The sequence below is a fragment of the Crassostrea angulata genome, chromosome 3 (assembly GCF_025612915.1).
Source record: "Crassostrea angulata isolate pt1a10 chromosome 3, ASM2561291v2, whole genome shotgun sequence".
NCBI classification, from domain to species: Eukaryota; Metazoa; Mollusca; class Bivalvia; order Ostreida; family Ostreidae; genus Magallana; species Magallana angulata.
The window spans coordinates 20,213,471-20,232,077 of NC_069113.1; the positions used below are offsets into that span (position 1 = coordinate 20,213,471).

At 34.3% G+C, this 18,607-nt stretch overlaps 1 protein-coding gene across 1 annotated transcript; it reads right to left on the bottom strand.

The window, feature by feature from the left end:
- Positions 1-12,313: 12,313 nt before the first annotated feature.
- On the bottom strand, positions 12,314-17,382 carry LOC128177120 (uncharacterized). The gene is made up of 2 exons (XM_052843683.1): positions 17,178-17,382; positions 12,314-14,192 (listed from the first exon to the last, which is right to left on the bottom strand). Exons 1-2 carry the CDS (start codon positions 17,242-17,244, stop codon positions 13,318-13,320), a joined length of 942 nt encoding a protein of 313 aa, XP_052699643.1. The 5' UTR covers positions 17,245-17,382; the 3' UTR covers positions 12,314-13,317.
- Between the last annotated feature and the right edge of the window lie 1,225 nt (positions 17,383-18,607).

Consider the following 18,607-nt stretch of genomic DNA (forward strand, 5'->3'; position numbering starts at 1 on the left):
AATTAAGTATTTCTATTAATATTTCATTGTGTATTTCATCAGACATGCAATTCTAGTCAAAATGCCTCGTAGCATGTTCAGTTATTTATTGTTTACCTGTCAAAGGCGTGATCTACCAAAATACTAATGTTTACATGTTCTGAATTATCGTTCGTGTTTTGACACTACCCCGGTACTTTGTTTACATTTTTACGATATCAAATTATCTGCTTTTACCCGTAATTAGATCGAATAAATACATGATAACTGTTTTAAACATGTTTATATTTACCAGATTAATTACCCTGTTCAGTTCCATGCCATTGTAATGCTCTTTCCGCGAGATAATCGTCATTTTACCGCTCAAAAACTTCTCTGTACGGAACATGCTGTTTGACGGACCGCTTCAATCATCGACATGCAAACGTATTCTGACACTTATTTTTGTGTTATCAACATTGTTGTATGCTTTATTATATCATGTATTATTGTTTTTTGATGCTGGCCACTATTTTTCCGTATTTTTACTTCAGTGATTGCTTTTATCTGTCACCTCGATTGATGAACTATGTCTTCGTAGCGAACTTCCATATTCAAGTGTATCGCTACGCGCACTACTTCAGAAGGCGCTTAATTTCAAAATTACTTTAGTGTAAAATATCGCAAGAATGTGTATTAAAGCTATATGCGTATTTTGATTTAGAAATATGTGTCCGTGTAATTAAATTAACCCGGACAATGCTTTGCATAGGAATAAAATGTTTATTTATTATTTAAATATGCTTGTTCGGAAATTAGGAAACTTGTCCGGAATGTCCAAAATCCGTACAGATTTTTGATTGGTTGTTTGTGTCCGGACAGAAAAGGACAAGTACTCATTGGTTGGAGAAGGTTATAAATATAGGCTAGTTTCAGCATCAGTATCACTTGATCACTCGATCATATCCCGTTCGGTTGAGCACTCCTCTGAGAACTACATATAAGGTAGATAAGCAAGATGAACCTGGTCGTAGACAATGCTAATTTTTATAAGGACTTCGTCGTCCGGACAGAATCCGTATAGTATAGAAACCATGTAGACCAGTCTTTCCCGAGTTTATAGTTCTAGTTATTAGTTATGGTCTATAAAAGGAACTGTTATATTATTTGAACTGTTTCAAGTTTAGAATTACGAGTTGTCCGGATTGTTCGGAATCCGTAATATTGTTGTTCGAATTTTCTTAATTCATTAGTTCAAATAGGTTATTCATTTTTATAACGAGTTGTCCGGATAAGGCTGACTAGATTATTTACAGTTTACTGGAAATTATGAGGACTTAATAAGTATACCTAGTACAAAATGGGGAGGGGTGTGATTTTACGAGATAGAATTAGACTGTGTGTGTCGAGTTTAGCTGTCCGGATCGGTGCAAGTTTATGCATTTAATATTTATTTTATATTCAGTACAATTCTTATACGCTGTTTGTTGTTGATATTGAGCTTGAGAACGACAAATCCTGCAGATACGAGAACTAGTAGCATTTTCTTTATTTCTATGACGAGTTTTTAAACCGGTGATAGCCCTGGGTTTCAGGTTGTATTGTTTGAAATGGTCAGCATCTTAGTCTGTGTTGTGATATTGATATTTTGCCATCCTGAATAAATTGTAGTGTGTTAGAAAAACGGTGTTTTTCTTTTGTGGCAAGGACCGCTCGACTTGTTACAATACTGTATATCGATTTTTACCTACACGTGAGTTAAAGAAAATAAAGTTTAATTGCATAGCTCATATAAATATCCTGTAATCAATTGGGCGTCGTCGTTGTTATAAGCGTTTCACACCTATATTTTCCTCCATTTTTAAGCTTAAATGCTATGAAAAAGGTTACTAGCATATCTTAAAAATATGCTTCTTATTTATTAAATTAATAATAGCCTGCAGTATTATACTTTTGCATAAGTGATATTAATTAATTAAAGGGATTTAGACACGATTTGAACCCAAAATTTTCAATTTTTAATTTTTTTCATTTTTAATATATAGAATGATTAATATGGGTATAATATGGGTGTTTGCCACGGGTCGTTTTGTCAAAGAAATGGTAATTTCCTTACTTTATATTATTTGTAAACAAATATAAGACTCGAGCTTTGTTTACATAACAAAATAATTCTTGTCTGTGTATTTCGCTTGTAATTTGACATCTAACATTCAAATATTGGTCAATCTTACAAATGCAAAAGTAAACCATTTAACACATGAAGATAAAAAATAAAATTTTGATCTCAGATCGTGTCTAAGTTCCTTTAAGGTCTTTCGTTTTCAACGTAAGACCATATTGGTTTTGTTCGTTTTTTCCTACTGTTATTTCTTTTTCCTACAAAATATGATTAAATGATTTCTCGAAAACGGATTGGCTCGGCCGATTTTCATAGAACTTGCACATTTGATTTGATTGTTTTTTAGATAATGACGCAATTTTCAGAGGGTCTGCTTGCATTGTCCAGTGATCTCCTCCTAAACGGTAAAAGATTTCAAGTTAAAACTTTCGGAAATTGTAGACAAGATATTGTAGATGTGTCATTTGGCATTCATATTTGTCATGCTCAAAAAACGTTGAAGATCGCATGGTCCCGAAAAATAAGATTAAAAATCGTCGTAATTGTTTTTTTAAAATCTCTTTTATGAAAAATGCATTTTTTGAGAACAAGTAAAGTAAAATGTTAACATTTGTAAGAGCTTTCGTTTGATCTTAGAAAAGGGGGCTGGCCCTTCAAATTATGCCCCCAGGTGAGTCTAAAAGCCTTTTATCGATAGCCCTGTAGGAAAATTTTGATATTGATTGTGGAGACAAAAATGTTTATCGTACAGTTATGTTCATAAACAATATAATTATTTTCTCGTGTGTTACGTATTTAAGTGCTTTTAGGGGTCAAAGTCTAAAACTGTGATCAGGTATTTCTCAAAAAGAAAAAGAAAGGAAGTATCGAAGAAAAGATGCTCTGAATGATATAAACGCGATGACTTCAATGTTTCTATAGTCAACTTTCCTTACTTTTATAGCAATATACCTTCACCACCTGCATATGGTGTTTTTGTCTCTCAGTTAATTCGATACACAAGGACATGCTCTTCGTATGAACAGTTTTAAGGCGAGGCACGCTACTAATAAAACAGTACTATAAGCAGTCTCGTTTGAAGTCATCTTTTTGTAAGTTCTATGGTCGATACAAGGACCTTGTCAGCAAATACAATCTTCCACTGGGTCGCATGCTGACTGACGTTTTTCATACTATTTTGTTAGACCATAATTTATCACCTACATGTAATTGTCTACGGACTTTTCCTTTTTCCCCGATTACGACAAAGAGCACACGGCTGATGGGACCAATACGTAAAACAATATGTCTTTGAACATTTTATAACCTTTCATTTGATATTAAGAAAAAGGAGCTTGTCCCTCAAATAAGGGACCCAGATGGGTCTAAAGCCTTTTATAGTTTATAGAGGCAAAAATGTTCATATTAGTATTATTCACCCTAACAATTTGATTGTCTCCTCATGTGTTGTGTAATTAGGGGGTTTAAGAGGCAAGAGGTAAAAATATTTGATCCTTTTATCTCAATTAGAAGAAATACAAGTATGTTAAAAAGCAATGCATAAAAGAATATGTTCACAAAGATACACCTTAAAGTATGCATCCAATGTTTCGTTAAATATTTCCAAGAAAGAGATAAGAGGTAAGCCCCTAAAAGGTTCCTTTCAATTGAAACTCAATAACAGTAACAAATCAATAAACATTAGCCTTGTTGGACAAACTATGTTTAATATCATAAGCACTTTCATTCAAGGTAAACTAAGGCACTTGCCCCTCAAATTACAGGCTAAGAGTGGTCTAATTTTTTTAACAATAACTCTTTAGACTTTTCAGGCATTACATAATTAGAGATTTAAGGGGGTGGAAAACCAAAAGTTTGATCCTTTTTCTCCAAATGGAGAACTTTTATACAAGCGCTACAGAAAGGCATTAATAATCTACGTAAGCCGAGAAGGATCATTCGAGATTCGAGATTCAAAATACGAGATTCGAAATACGAGATTCGAGATTCGAAATTCGAGATTCAATATCTAAATTAACCAATCAAATCATGGATCTGAAACCTGTATCCTAGCAACATCAAACTGTTCTAAACAAAGATTATTCGTACATGCTCTTTCCTACAAATAAATGTCTTAATAGCTCTTATATAGTGGTTATAAAATGGTTAAATTAACATTGATGAATTAACCCCACATAGTATAAACAATAAAATTAGAAATAACACTGTTGGCTTTGCGAATCTAAGTGTTTTTGTTTGCCCTGTATGTATTTCCCCCCGAACAATTTTAACCCGAAGTGTATTCGCCCCAACTGTGTAAAAATCGGCTCGCGAAGAAAGATCTGTTTAATCTAAATGTTTTAGCTATGAAACGAAACTCAATGAAATAATCGACATGTCAAAATATAGGTTATGATAAAGTTTTAAACCATAGAAGATATAATGATTTACAACCTCAAAGACAAAAATCCAGATAAGAATAGTGTATTGTAGGGTATGGGCATGACAATGCCATTGTCGATATGAGAGAGAGAGACAGACAGACAGACAGACACAGAGAGAGTTTTGTAGTGTCAAATTCAGTTTTGATTTAGAATTTGAAATTGATTTTATTTGTTACAAGCATATATAGACAATAATTAAGCCTCTAAAAGGAGAAAAGAGAGGAGGTAGCTAGGGTAGGGCAGACCAACTAGCAAGCTTTAATTTTAACGGTGTTAGCGCACCTGTGATTTACATCGACTCTCTCTCTCTCTCTCTCTCTCTCTCTCTCTCTCTCTCTCTCTCTCTCTCTCTCATCACCTAACATTTCCTTTTCCGTGAGGGGGTTTGGGGTATTTGTGATGTCTTACATTAGCTTGCGAAAATGATAAAAAAAACATGAAATTGTCTTTAAATTTTGTGCGGATGTTGTACTCCAATAATCTATTTTCAGTATATACATTTCAAGAGGGGGGGGGGGGGGCTATATAGTCCTCATTAGTTTGCCAGTTATTCTGTCCCCACTTTGTTTTCTCTTCATTTTCCAAGTTTTTTTTATTTGGCTCGGCAAATTAATATAAAACTTTCTGTGTAGCTCCATAAAGATGCACTGTACAGATAAATTATGAGTAGTTTTACTTTTGATAAACAGGTTCATATCCGTACTTGATTTTTAATTTGACTCTTATAATCGGATTTAATATTCCAATAAATATAGGGTAGGAAAGAGTAGACGGGACTTTTTTGCGCATATCCTACTGTACCATTCATTCATCACAGGTATTAGCACTCATCGAGTTCGACTTGCTTTCCTTTTTTTCCTCCACTGGATTTAAAGCTATTAATTTTTGAAAATATTTTGAATTTATGGCCTGATTATATATAAATAAGAGCTGCGCTGGTGTATCTATTTACCCAAATGGACCAAAATATAACCAAATGAATCTAAAAAAATTGACAAAATTAGTTTTAAACGTACGACTCTTTTTCAATTCTAATCGGGTATGTCCTTTAGAAAAATCTTGAACCACACACATTTTAGCAAATAAAACGACAATTGTTTCATTTTTTTATGGGAGGGAGGTGGTGCCGGGAAAGGACATGTATTGCTTGTGGCAGTTGTGCTATACTCTCATTTGTTATAATAGGTAATACTACATATTGATATAAAATGAAAGTTTCCAATTACACTGTACATAGCTTCTATCATGCATTTTGACCCGTGCGATAGTTTACTACAATTTTCAAAGCATTTAATGTAATTCAATCGATCATTTTTGAAATTTAATATTCTGGATCCCCACCTGATACGTCCGCCTTCTTGTATATTGGAATTACATGTACGTTGACCATATGTACACATTTACATAATCGGCTATGTTATGGGACGATAACATTTTTCATCAATGTTTTTGCAGGATATGTAACAAATAACATTCTATTTGTTGGTTTTTGCACTGATTATTTGAGATAATTTGCCGCCATATTTTATGCATTCCACACACCACTCACAGTTTCTTTATTTGGTGTTCTATGTGTATGGCGACAAATTGGTAAATTTGCACTACTCACCCCTTCTAGCTTTATCCTGATTACATTTTATCTGGCTAAGTGTAATGTAGTAGTATATTAAATACACACATCTTTGTTTGCAGTGCTTATTTACATCTTTAGAGATTTACTTACAAAAAAAGTAAACATTTGTATGACTTATATGTAATTATTGTCAATTTTGGTGCGGGGGGGGGGGGGGGGGGGAGGGGTAGGAAACTACAGAGAAACTTAACTTGGCTGTGAAACATATGCTTTTATTCTTTCTTGTTGATATATCAATGAATGAATTATAACAAAATACATGTACAACAATATATTAATTTTGAAATATTCATGCACAATCAAATTTTTAAAAAGTTTTACTGTTCTCTGCACAAGAAATCGGCAATGTGAACAAACTGGCACCCTATCATCCCTACCTTTAATTGTAGAGAGTAGGTATCCTCTATATTGAAAACAATTCCAAAAGTAAGACTCATAATAAGTTGTTTACTGAGGAAAAGGAAAAAAAATTGTATTTATTAATAATTCCGTATGATGTGATAATATCTCAATGATTTGTTTATAATCATAGTACTAGTGTATCACTGTATGCATACATAAAAACGATAAGTAATGCTTATATTTATTAGTGAAACAGGACAGATTATTTATATTTAGATTATTTAGATACATGTACTAATCTTCATGCGGGGATCTAGAAAGGAGGGGGTCAGGGGATCTGGACCCCCTCCTCGGGAAAATTGGCGCTTATTAAATTTACATAGTAAAATGTTTTAAAATTGGCCTAGGACCCCCTACAGAAAAAATTAGCTACGCTTATGAAGTTCTCTACCATAACCGCATTTTTACACAAAAGGGGTGAATAAACCCGGGTTTTAAACTATTACTGGTGGTGAAATACCCCAGGGTTCAAACGCATCAGGTGGAAATGCACCTGGCAAACAAAATCACTTAGATCCGCGAAGCACACTGCAATATCACTAGTCTACTTAGATATTCTGTGTAAAAGTAAATACCCATAATTATTTAGTTAGGTAGGGAGAAGTGAACATAGCATTTATTAAGAGCTATTAAGACATTTATTTGTAGGAAAGAGCATGTACGAATAATCTTTATTTAGAACAGTTTGATGTTGCTAGGATACAGGTTTCAGATCCATGATTTGATAGGTTAATTTAGATATTGAATCTCGAATTTCGAATCTCGAATCTCGTATTTCGAATCTCGTATTTTGAATCTCGAATCTCGAATGATCCTTCTCGGCTTTCGTAATAATCCGCAATTTTTACCAGATCATGTTTCGTTGTCAAAAAGTCATATTACGCGTACCATCTAAACATTTGACGGAATACCTCCTTGCTAGCAACGAGATCGTGTCTAGTTTATTATCATAATTATTATTAAACTAGACTTTGACCCGTGCGTGCATTGGTTGACATTGCATATGATGTCGGACATTTACGAAATAGATACATCGACACCATTAGTTGACATTTACATAACCAAGCCTACAATGTAAGCCCAAATAATGCTAAAATAATTTCACTACACTCTGCTTAGTTAAAATAATCTAACTGTGTCTCGGGATAGGCCTCCACCAAAGTTAAAATGCCTCCCATATACCCGTAATGTAGCAAAAAAGAAATTGCAGAATCGCTCCGAAACAAATTTGGAGAAAATTAACGAAGCTGCATTGAAAATAACAGTCAAATTATTCATAATAAACCATTTTGAGGCTGTTAATACCTTTCATCTATAGATTTAATTAATATTTATAAAGAATCCAACACTTTAGTTTTTCATCAACGTTTTTCACTCGCTTCGAATTTACACACTATGTTGACATTCGGAACTCTTGGGATTTTTCATATTAAATGCACTGAGTTAGAGTTAGCTCCCGTAAATCCTTTGATGAACAGAATATATATGACAGATTTTCAATGAAAATCTAAACGTATTTGCAATATCGTTTCTGAGTTTATCCATGCAAATGTGATATTGTGGAAACAAACTAAAGAGCCTCCCGTGATTCAGCGTGAATGTAATGCGCATGCGCAAGATTGTAAAATCCCAAAAATTCAGATGATTTCCGGAATTTTTAAAGGAATTTTTATTGATTATTAATTAGCAAGGCTTTATTGAGAAAAAATAAAAACAAATTGGTAATCTTCAAGTACCAATAATGTTTAAAATATATAAAACAAAAGACAGTACTCTTCCGATTTTTCGGTATTAAAGACAAAAAATTCGAGTCATTTATTTTAATATAGTAGTATAGATTGATTTGTAAAATTCATGCCCTCTCAGTCAGTGATTCAAAGTCGACCTAAATCATGGCCACCGGGTCAGGGGTTCAGACCTTAGGGCGGGGCAAAAATGGTCAAGTAGTGAAATTGTATTTAAATCTTGGAAAATCCTGTTTTCCTCTTTTAAAGGCGCGTGGTCACGATTTTGGTCAAATTTTATTTTTATGTTTTTAGCTAACCTGAGCTGAGAGCTCAAGTGAGCTATTCTGATCACATTTTGTTTGTCGTCTGTCTCTCTGTCCGTCTGTCTGTAAATTTTTCACATTTTCAACATCTTCTCAAGAACCACTGGGCCAATTTCAACCAAACTTGGCACAAAGCATCCTTAGCCTAAAAGAATTCAAAGTTCCACGCCCTTCTGCAAAGGGTGATAATTAGGAATTTATGAAAATTTTCGAGAAATTTTCAAAATCTTCTTCTCATGGACCATAAAACCTGGAAAGCTAAAACTTGTGTGAAAAAATTCTCAGGTAGTGTAGATACAAAGTTGTGAAAATCATGACCCCCGGGGGTCGGATGGGGCCACAATGGGGGGGGGGGGTCGGAGTTTAACATAGGAATATCTAGAGTAAATCTTTAAAAATCTTCTTCTAAGAAACTATTCGGCCAGAAAAGCTGACACTTGTATGGAAGCATCCTCAGGTAGTGTAGATTCAAAGTTGTGAAAACTAGACCCCCAGGGGTAAGGTGGGGCCACAATGGGGGGTCGAAGGTTAACATGAATATATAGAGTAAATCTTTAAAAATCTCAGATACTAATCAGCCAGGAAAGCTGAAACTTGTGTGATAGCATCCTCAGGTAGTGTAGATTCAAAATTGTGAAAATCATGACCCCGGGGGTAGGTTTGGGCCACAATGGGGGGTCAAAGTTTAACATAGGAATATATAGAGTAAATCTTAAAAAAAACTTCTTCTCAGAAACTAATCAGCCAGGAAATCTGAAACTTGTGTGGAAGCACCCTAAGGTAGTGTAGATTCAAAGTTGTGAAAATCATGATACCCAGGGGTAGGGTGGGGTCACAATGGGGGGGTCAAAGTTTAACAAAGGAATATATAGGGTAAATCTTTAAAAATCTTCTTCTCAGAAACTAATCAGCCAGGAAAGCTGACACTTGTATGGAAGCATCCTCAGGTAGTGTATATTCAAAGTTGTGAAAATCATGACCCCCGGGGGTAAGATGGGGCCACAATGGGGGGGGGGGTCGAAGGTTAACATATGAATATATAGAGTAAATCTTTAAAAATCTCAGATACTAATCAGCCAGGAAAGCTAAAACTTGTGTGATAACATCCTCAGGTAGTGTAGATTCAAAGTTGTGAAAATTATGACCCCCGGGGGTAGGTTTGGGCCACAATGGGGGGTCAAATTTTAACATTGGAATATATAGAGTAAATCTTTAAAAAAACTTCTTCTCAGAAACTAATCAACCAGGAAAGCTGAAACTTGTGTGGAAGCACCCTCAGGTAGTGTAAATTCAAAGTTGTGAATATCATGACCCCCGGGGGTAGGTTTTGGCCACAATGGGGGGTCAAAGTTTAACATAGGAATATATTGAGTAAATCTTTTAAAAACTTCTTCTCAGATACTAATCAGCCAGGAAAGCTGAAACTTGTGTGATAGCATCCTCAGGTAGTGTAGATTCAAAGTTGTGAAAATCATGATACCCAGGGGTAGGGTGGGGTCACAATTGGGGGGGGGGGTCAAAGTTTAACAAAGGAATATATAGGGTAAATCTTTAAAAATCTTCTTCTCAGAAACTAATCAGCCAGGAAAGCTGACACTTGTGTGGAGCATTCTCAGGTAGTGTAGAATCAAAGTTGTGAATATCATGACCCCCGGGGGTAGGTTTGTTAAGGATCTTTTTTAGAACTGCAATACTCAACATATGATATGACTATAAAATCATCCTGTTAGAAAAGGGACTAATGATTATAAACATAAGAATATCCAGGGGATAAATGGATTTTATGTATACAGGATCTACATGTATTATTGTACATTGTCCAGATAGTTTGTATTATGACTCCATTAGGCTGATTTTATCATACCTATTGTTCCTCAGCTGAGCGATGTGGCCCATGGGCCTCTTGTTATTATTATTTACAATGCTTTAGAAATGCATTTCTAATGATCAAATAAAATTTGAGAGTCAATCGTAGAGTTATAAGCAAGATACGTGTTTCTGTTTACATAGGTTCAATATACCAATAAAAATCTTTTTCCAGCTTATTTGTCTATCTTTTTATTTATTTTTAAGCATATATAAACTGTCCCTAGCGTTTAAAAAAATTTTACTTCAGTAATCAATATGTAAACAAACGCTTTGTTTATACAGCGAAGAATTTCAAGCTCTGTAACTCGCTTATAATTCAACAAATGGCCATCAAATTTCGCTTGTCTATTAAAAATGCCTTTTTGAAGCATTGTAAATATTAAAATGGGAAAAATAATTCATGACCAAAATCGTGACCATGCCCCTTTAAAAAGAATTGAAGCAACGTGTGAATTGTATTTGGGTTTCCTGTATTATATACGCTAGGATGATAAATTCCTTGACATGATATCTATGTCATGTTGTAAATTTTGAATTTACCGGGTGGCAGTAAATACAAAATTAACAACATGACACCCGGTAAATTCAAAATTTACAACATGACATATAGGCATATTTTTGAAATTATGATGACTTTTTTAGATACTGAGTCCTGTGCTGGAGATTGTGATCTTTTGGTTAGAACCACTCCATGGCAAATTTAAATAATAAAAAATAACCAAGTACATGTATTATAATTTCTTTTCAAATGCTACTTCAAAATAATTTGTTCAGTTGTTATCTATATACTGTGTTGCTGCGTGGGATGAACATGAAAAAGTTCTAATGGTTTAAACAGGTCGAGACCACTATATTTTGTGACGTCGGCATAAATTTGCATACTAAATTAGGCATCTGTTTACTTTTATCGACGAACCAATCAGGTGAATGAGTTGCAAGGCATTGTGGGCTACTACAAGTTTCAGTGTATACAAAGCGTATTGAAAATATATACCATTTTGAATTGTCTTTTGGAAACTCATTTTGAATGACTTTTCAGAATTTATTAAAGTAATATAGACAATTATGTCGTCTGAACTTCAATTTCTATGCTCACATTTAAAAAATATTGCATATGAGTACTTACATCAACCTATTTAAATACCCCATTGTCAATGTTCAAAAGAGAGGTACGTCCTATTGAATTAAAAGCAGTGGGTACTGGGTTTTTTTCACGTGATACCACATATTTGGGACAACATTAGTAGAACGCGCGTTGATATTTTCTTCAGGGACATTCATCAGAATGTCTTAACGGACAAACTACTGTATGCTGCATATAGCTTGTGCTTCTGCGTTTGTATATTTGTGCATTTCTACTACAATGGCTATTTACGTATGTTAAAAACGTATAGTTACCTGTATTTATTTCTAGTGCACAATGATAAAGTAACCAATACACAAATGTGATGAGGTTTTTTCTTATCAAAATATGTTTGTACTTGTATGCGTATGTTTGTCAGTCGTTTGAAACTGATCATTTCTGAATTAATCAACTAAAACAACAGTCATTTTTAATGTGAGCATGGAACAAAGTTAATGGTACGGAATCTTTCCTTTTTTACCTTCTAAAGTAAAAATCAAGATGTACAAACATTCCGGCAAGCAGTTAAATATTGTGTATAAAACAGACAAATACCACGTGCGTTTGTTGAATCGTAAACACGTTATAGACCGTCATGCATTGCAACTCATTCACTGGATTGGAGAATCTGCTTGCCAAAAATACTGTCAAGTTTTAAATAATGCTATCCATATAAGGTAGTGTACCCGACCTGTTAAATGCAAGACTAAATTATTCGTGCTGTGTGGTAATCATTCCTGTATATTCTCACTTCCTTTTGGCAGCTACTTCAACAATTTAATTTCAATTTAAAGCATTTTAGAGTAGAAAAAGATTTACCGAGAGAAATTTTCAAAAATATTATTAACTAAGCAGTAATTAATCAATGAAGATTGCATTAATGTCTATGGGGACAAGCACATTTTTTTAAATAAAAAAAGTAAATACTAGAAATATCAATAAATGCTTTGGTGCAAAGATGTACATCTATTTCATCACTAGGAATACAAAAACTATTGAAAATAAATTTTACACCGTATAGATTTTTAAGAATTAACTTTTATAGAATAAAAGCAAAGGGGGCCAACTTTTCAAGAAAAGGAAAATGTCATCAATTGGGACACATTCCACTCTTACATATTGATACTTAAACATGAAAATTATGTCCAGGTATACAGAGTAATAATCCCATACGAATCTGTTATGCACCCAGATTCATTGAATCTGGGGCTATTATGGATCGGATCTATTAAATTTTTTCCCCTACAGACAACAAGACAAAATATTTTATAACATTTACGTTGTTATAAATGAGCCTTTTGCATTTTAAAAAAATCTAAAAATTCACATATTTGGTAAGCTTTACTTTGAGTACTTGTTAAAGCTGTTTCGTTTTCTCTGCATAAACTTTTGACCAATCTCAAACTATTCAAAACATAGCAATACGTTCATCTTTATTTGAATACATGCGCTACACATGCTTGATTTTCACTTCAATGTACTATGTGAGGTAAATTTTACGGTACATGACATGAATGAAACGTAACATTCAACCTTCTCACATTTGCACAACATACTTCTTTTATAAGAAATTTAAAGCATATTTTCACCTTTCACAAAAAATTTTATAAACGATCAATTTAGGAGCTGGACCACGAAAGCTTTATGCATATTTTGATATTATTGGTTTTATATCAATGGTAAACGGGACAAACATGCACGTTACAGGACTTAGATACAGATATCAGATATTGGTGATCATTTTTCATGAAATAAAACCTCGACAGATAAAAGTATATCATGTATATTCCGGTCCAGTAATTTGTCATCCAACACTTTCACGTAATGTTCATGTACCGAGGTATCTTGGATTTGGTCCCTTTCAAACTTCGGTTGTCTCATGACTGCTATACTAGCAGACTTCTGTGTCAAACCGGAAGTCAATGGAATGTTATCGTCAGGAAGTTGCCCCACACTGGCACTGAAAATGGGATTTCCACCCGACATTCGAAAGTTTGTTCTCCGTCTTTTCAATGCATCTCTTGGATCTAGGAATTTTGAACTTTGTTTCGATGGAACTAAAAATGTGTGTTCCGATGCATCTTCTACGTCACAATCTCGATCAATTAACTCAACATCGTCTGTACAAGTTGTCTGTGAGTGTCGGTTTGACAGCGCCGCTAAGAGAGGTCGGGGATGTTTTCTTTCGTAGATTAAAGCACCATGCTCCTCTTCATCACTGAACGTTGTTTGTCTACTGGCCGATGGGACATTCAGACGATTTTTCCCATCGCTTGATGACGTGTCATCTTCATCACTAAACGTCGTCTCTCGACTGCTAAGAGGGACGTGCAGACGTGATTTAATATCCAGGAAGTCCTCTGACTTCCCTGAGCGACTCAGCTGAGAGGTTTCAACACTTGTGTAGGAATCACAGGACGCTGAATGCTGTCTCCACGCATCCCTCTTCTCTTTTGCTTGTGCACAGCACTTTTTAATTTCATCTATGTGAGTTGACCTTGCAGCGTCACTTGTTTCGTCATTTGAAGCCATTTGCAATAGCCATGCCATCAACTTGTCGTATGAGTCGATCCCTTTTTCTTCAGCATCTTGAAGCCTCTCAAGTATATTGACTGTAAAACAACAAATTCAATAATTATTGTGTTATCATTTACGTATTTTGAATGCTGATAAGGTGGTTTTTTGTGACCTTATAATTATTTTCTCACTATAGAAATCGATATCAGATGTCTATGTTGAAACAAACATGTATTAATGCATAGAAATATACGTATACATGCATATTTATATTCGATTTAGAATAACTCTGAAATTGAAAAACAAATGTAGTCCATTTTGTTCTTAATTAATACTAAATGATAGATTCGAAACCAGTGAAATCTTTTTAGATCTAAATGTAATTCTATACTTCAGCCAACTTTAGAATAATTATTCATTGCCTCCTACGGCATCTCCCAAAAACAATGTTAAATGAAGTGCGCATTATTTCCTTAGGCCTCTTACAGGTGTTTGTAATTCAAATATGTCTTGATTATGATTTGTATTGTATCGTAGCAACACAGGTATGTTGGGCTCAAAACTAAAGGTAAATCAATGCATGCGGCTGCAAAGCGTAGTACTCGTAGTAGCATTGATTTTCGAAATACTGCAAAGAATAGTAGAATACATTGACAGAATTATTCCTTACACTATGGGTGCTGTCAATAATCAAATCGGACACGTCTCTGAAGCCAACAAGTGGCTGATGCGTGATATAATTATGCTGATAACAACTAGTAGAAACACTTTCTTATACATGTTGGACGTTTTCATGGCTTTTCTGTGTTTTGGTGTTATTATTATGTTTGAACATTTAATGCTTTTGCATAATAATGATATGCTGATAGCCATTTTTTTTGTCTCCGTCAATTCCTATATTATATCACCGCATAATACGAAACTTGAATGTAAATATAAATTCCTCTGATAATTTGGTAACTGGGACAAAAGAGGTGTACAAACTTTTAGAATATGAAAAAAAACAATTTCTTTCGTTGAAATTTAAAAATTTAGAGGTTTTCAAATACATTTATATGGTATTATTACTTTACTTTAGTGTTTGTCGTCAAGCAGTTGTGTACAAGTTAAATGTGAACATAATTATAGTTGCTCGCATTTCAAACTCTTATTCTCTTTATACAGCATGACGCATACCGGTCATATACCATTGTGGAGATTCTTCTTCTAATTTTGAAGGAAAATAATAGACACCTCAGGCACGGTGCATAAGGGGGGGGGGGGGAGGAGCGTGGGGGCCTGCCCCCTACTTTTTTGCGCATTTTTAAACTTAACAGGGAATTGCCCCCCCCCCCCCCACCCCCCCCCTTTATGGGGCCATGTAAGAAATTGAATCGAAAATAAGGAAATAATCATTGTTTAAGATATACATTGTAACTCTCAATTTCATGTAAGAAATTGAATCGAAAATAAGGAAATAATCATTGTTTAAGATATACATTGTAAGTGTACTTCCCCCCCCCCCCCCCCCCCCCCCCAAGGATTATGAGGATGAGACTGATATTAAATTATAGCAAAATAACTGGTATTATTATGTACTTTTCGAATATTTACTTAATTGTGCAAATGGTAGGGTAGTTTTTCAACCAATGTTCCAATAACAAATTTGAAAGATTACCATGACATAATTATGAAGGACACAACTCTCAAAATGCCCGGAGTTTGGATTTAGTCAATATTTTAGTCGATATTGTAAAATTCGACTTTGTTTTTCCGGATTCCGGCCAAATTTGGATTTAGTTTGGTTAAAACCCCGTTCTCACGTCATACAACGCACTAATAAAATTGATGATAGTTTAAGATTTCATGGAAGTGATTAAGACTTCGTCTGATATCTAATTATGTTAGCAAACTTTTGAATGATTCATAAGCCACATGGGCTCGATTGTTGGAGTTTTGTATTCAATGTGTTTATGAAGACAAAATTATTTTTTTAAAAATTCTCTTATAATATATATTCCTCTGTATTGCAATGTAAGAGAAAACACTTCAAAAACTACGTAATCTGGTCATATACACCATGTAAATTGTAACTTCTACAAATCAAAAGGCAAAATGCATATTTTTGTATGGGTTTCTTCAGGGTTTTTTTCTCTTTTATTTACCAAACTCGTGATATTATATGTACATGGCCAGTGTTCATTAATTTTGTCTTGTGAAACAATATGAATAGGGCTTAGTACTCTGTCCGACATTATACATGTAAACGGGGCGGCCAGATTCCGCCATCACCTGACTCAGAACTCCCGTACCATCGTCCCGAGTGCATCTCCGATCGATGTTTATTCACCTAGTTTACACCAGCCGGGTTTTCGATGGAAAAACAAAAATTGGCGAGATACGTTGTGTAGTCTAAATAATTCACGCGGTTTGGAGTATACATTCTGGGGTTTTCCACTTTGGATATGCCCGATGTGCATTATTCATCAGACATGTAGATGTGCAAGTAATTATCGACTGGCCTACGTTATCCTAAACTTTGTAGAAATTACTGGAAATTTGAATCAACTACTGCTTTTTCATAACTAAGCCCCTTAATGATATGGGCTATGTATCTCACAATTATATTTCTAGATATTGTTTTATGAAAACAGCAATGAAGTAGATACTGTGATATAGGAGAACATTGGGGCCTCAATGCTTGACTGTCGTACAATTAATGTATTCGGTGAGACATGTACATGTGTTCACTGATATCATTACAGAAATGTTGCTTATGTTAAAAAATATAAATTAACCCGATCCAGCCCTTTAATTTCTTTATAGTTATTCTTATAGTTATGTACGTCTATATGTATGTCTTGTTTCATTGTTGTTCTTGGTTGCTGAAATTTGTATTGAATTTAACAAATGGCACACTTGTCGGTTTGTAACGCTTACAAAATACTGTGAAGAATAAATGATTTGACATTATGACACAGAAAAAATGCACAAGGACGTAAAAAATGACAAAGTGTAAATGAAACAAGCACCCACTTACTTGGTAATCGTTAACACAAATCCATTTGCAATTCTACTGCAAGTGAAAAAAAAACCCTTACCTTCTTCGCCTTCTGTTTCGAATTTTTCGAACGTTTTATTCCGCTTTTTACTTCCATTGTTGCCCATAGTAAGTACCAACTTCACACACGGCAATAATTAGCTAAACAACACACTGGCGTTTTCATTCATAAAACCCCAGCTGCAAAATGAACCTGCGTGTGTTAGCGATCTAATCTATATAGGCGCGTTCATGACTTCTCCACTGGAGATGAAGAAGCCGATATTTTATACGAGAGAGAGAGGCGTGTTTTTTCGCAATCGAATTCCCTCTGGTATTGTGACGTCATAAATGTAATTGATTTTACTGTTTGTCGAACTTCATTGATATTTTCTTTCACGGTCCTTATACTTTTTTCGCAATTTGCTTCCACAATTTGCTTAACCATTTGTAATAGAAAGAAGTGGGCTGGTTGGATGAGATGTTCAGTTATACAACTTATAGTACATTGGAGTATTTTTTACAATTATCTAAATCGACTATCTTAAGTACGCTTCACTATCAATAACAGTGACAACATGTCTGGTTGAAATTAGATAAAAGATCGGTAATATAGATATGCTTGACATTTATGATATTTCTTTATGTTGTAATGATGTAAATCATACAAAACAAACATAACAACAAAACAAACATGTTTTTCCTCAGAAAACTTATTCCGTTAAATAGGTTGCATTACTGTCGCCAAAGTTTACCCGACTTCATTGCAATATATATATATATATATATATATATATATATATATATATTCAAACCAATAATTAAAATTCAAATTAAGGGTCGTGATCAACAATTTGAAAATATTATTATGAATATTAAAGTAAGTAGTTTTGGGCACTCGGGTCGATGTATAATTTACATAAGAATTTTTTGCTTTTAAAGGGCTCTAACTCATGTTTGTATACTTTAAAATTTCCATCTCATGCTTGTTAAGGTCTTCCGTTTCCAACGGAAGACCTTATAGTTTTCGTACTGTTTCTTATTATTATTATTTTTTTCCCAAAATTTTGTGCACGCGATATCTCGAAAACTATTCGGCCGATTTCCACCATTTTTTCACAGATGATTGCCAGTGGTCATAATTCTAGAAGTTTTTTGAAATTTTGAAATCGGCACTTCCGGTTCCGATTTACGGCCGATTTTGTCAGTTTTTACGACCCATTTTGTGCAGACATAAACTCAGAGACTATCAGAGATAGGAATATGAAATTTTCAGGATAGGTAGACCATAGGTTAAAGTTGTGCACAATGTAGTTTTTTAGCGCCAGTGGCGCCATTCCTGTGAGCTCGCCTAGGCTCGAAAATTGGGTACGAATTTCGAATCAAATTTTTCATACGTTTTGATCTGTATCTTTTTATGAGTTGATATTTTGTTAAAACAGATATAACAAAAGTGGTAGATAATCAAAAGTCCTTTCCAACAAAATCAAG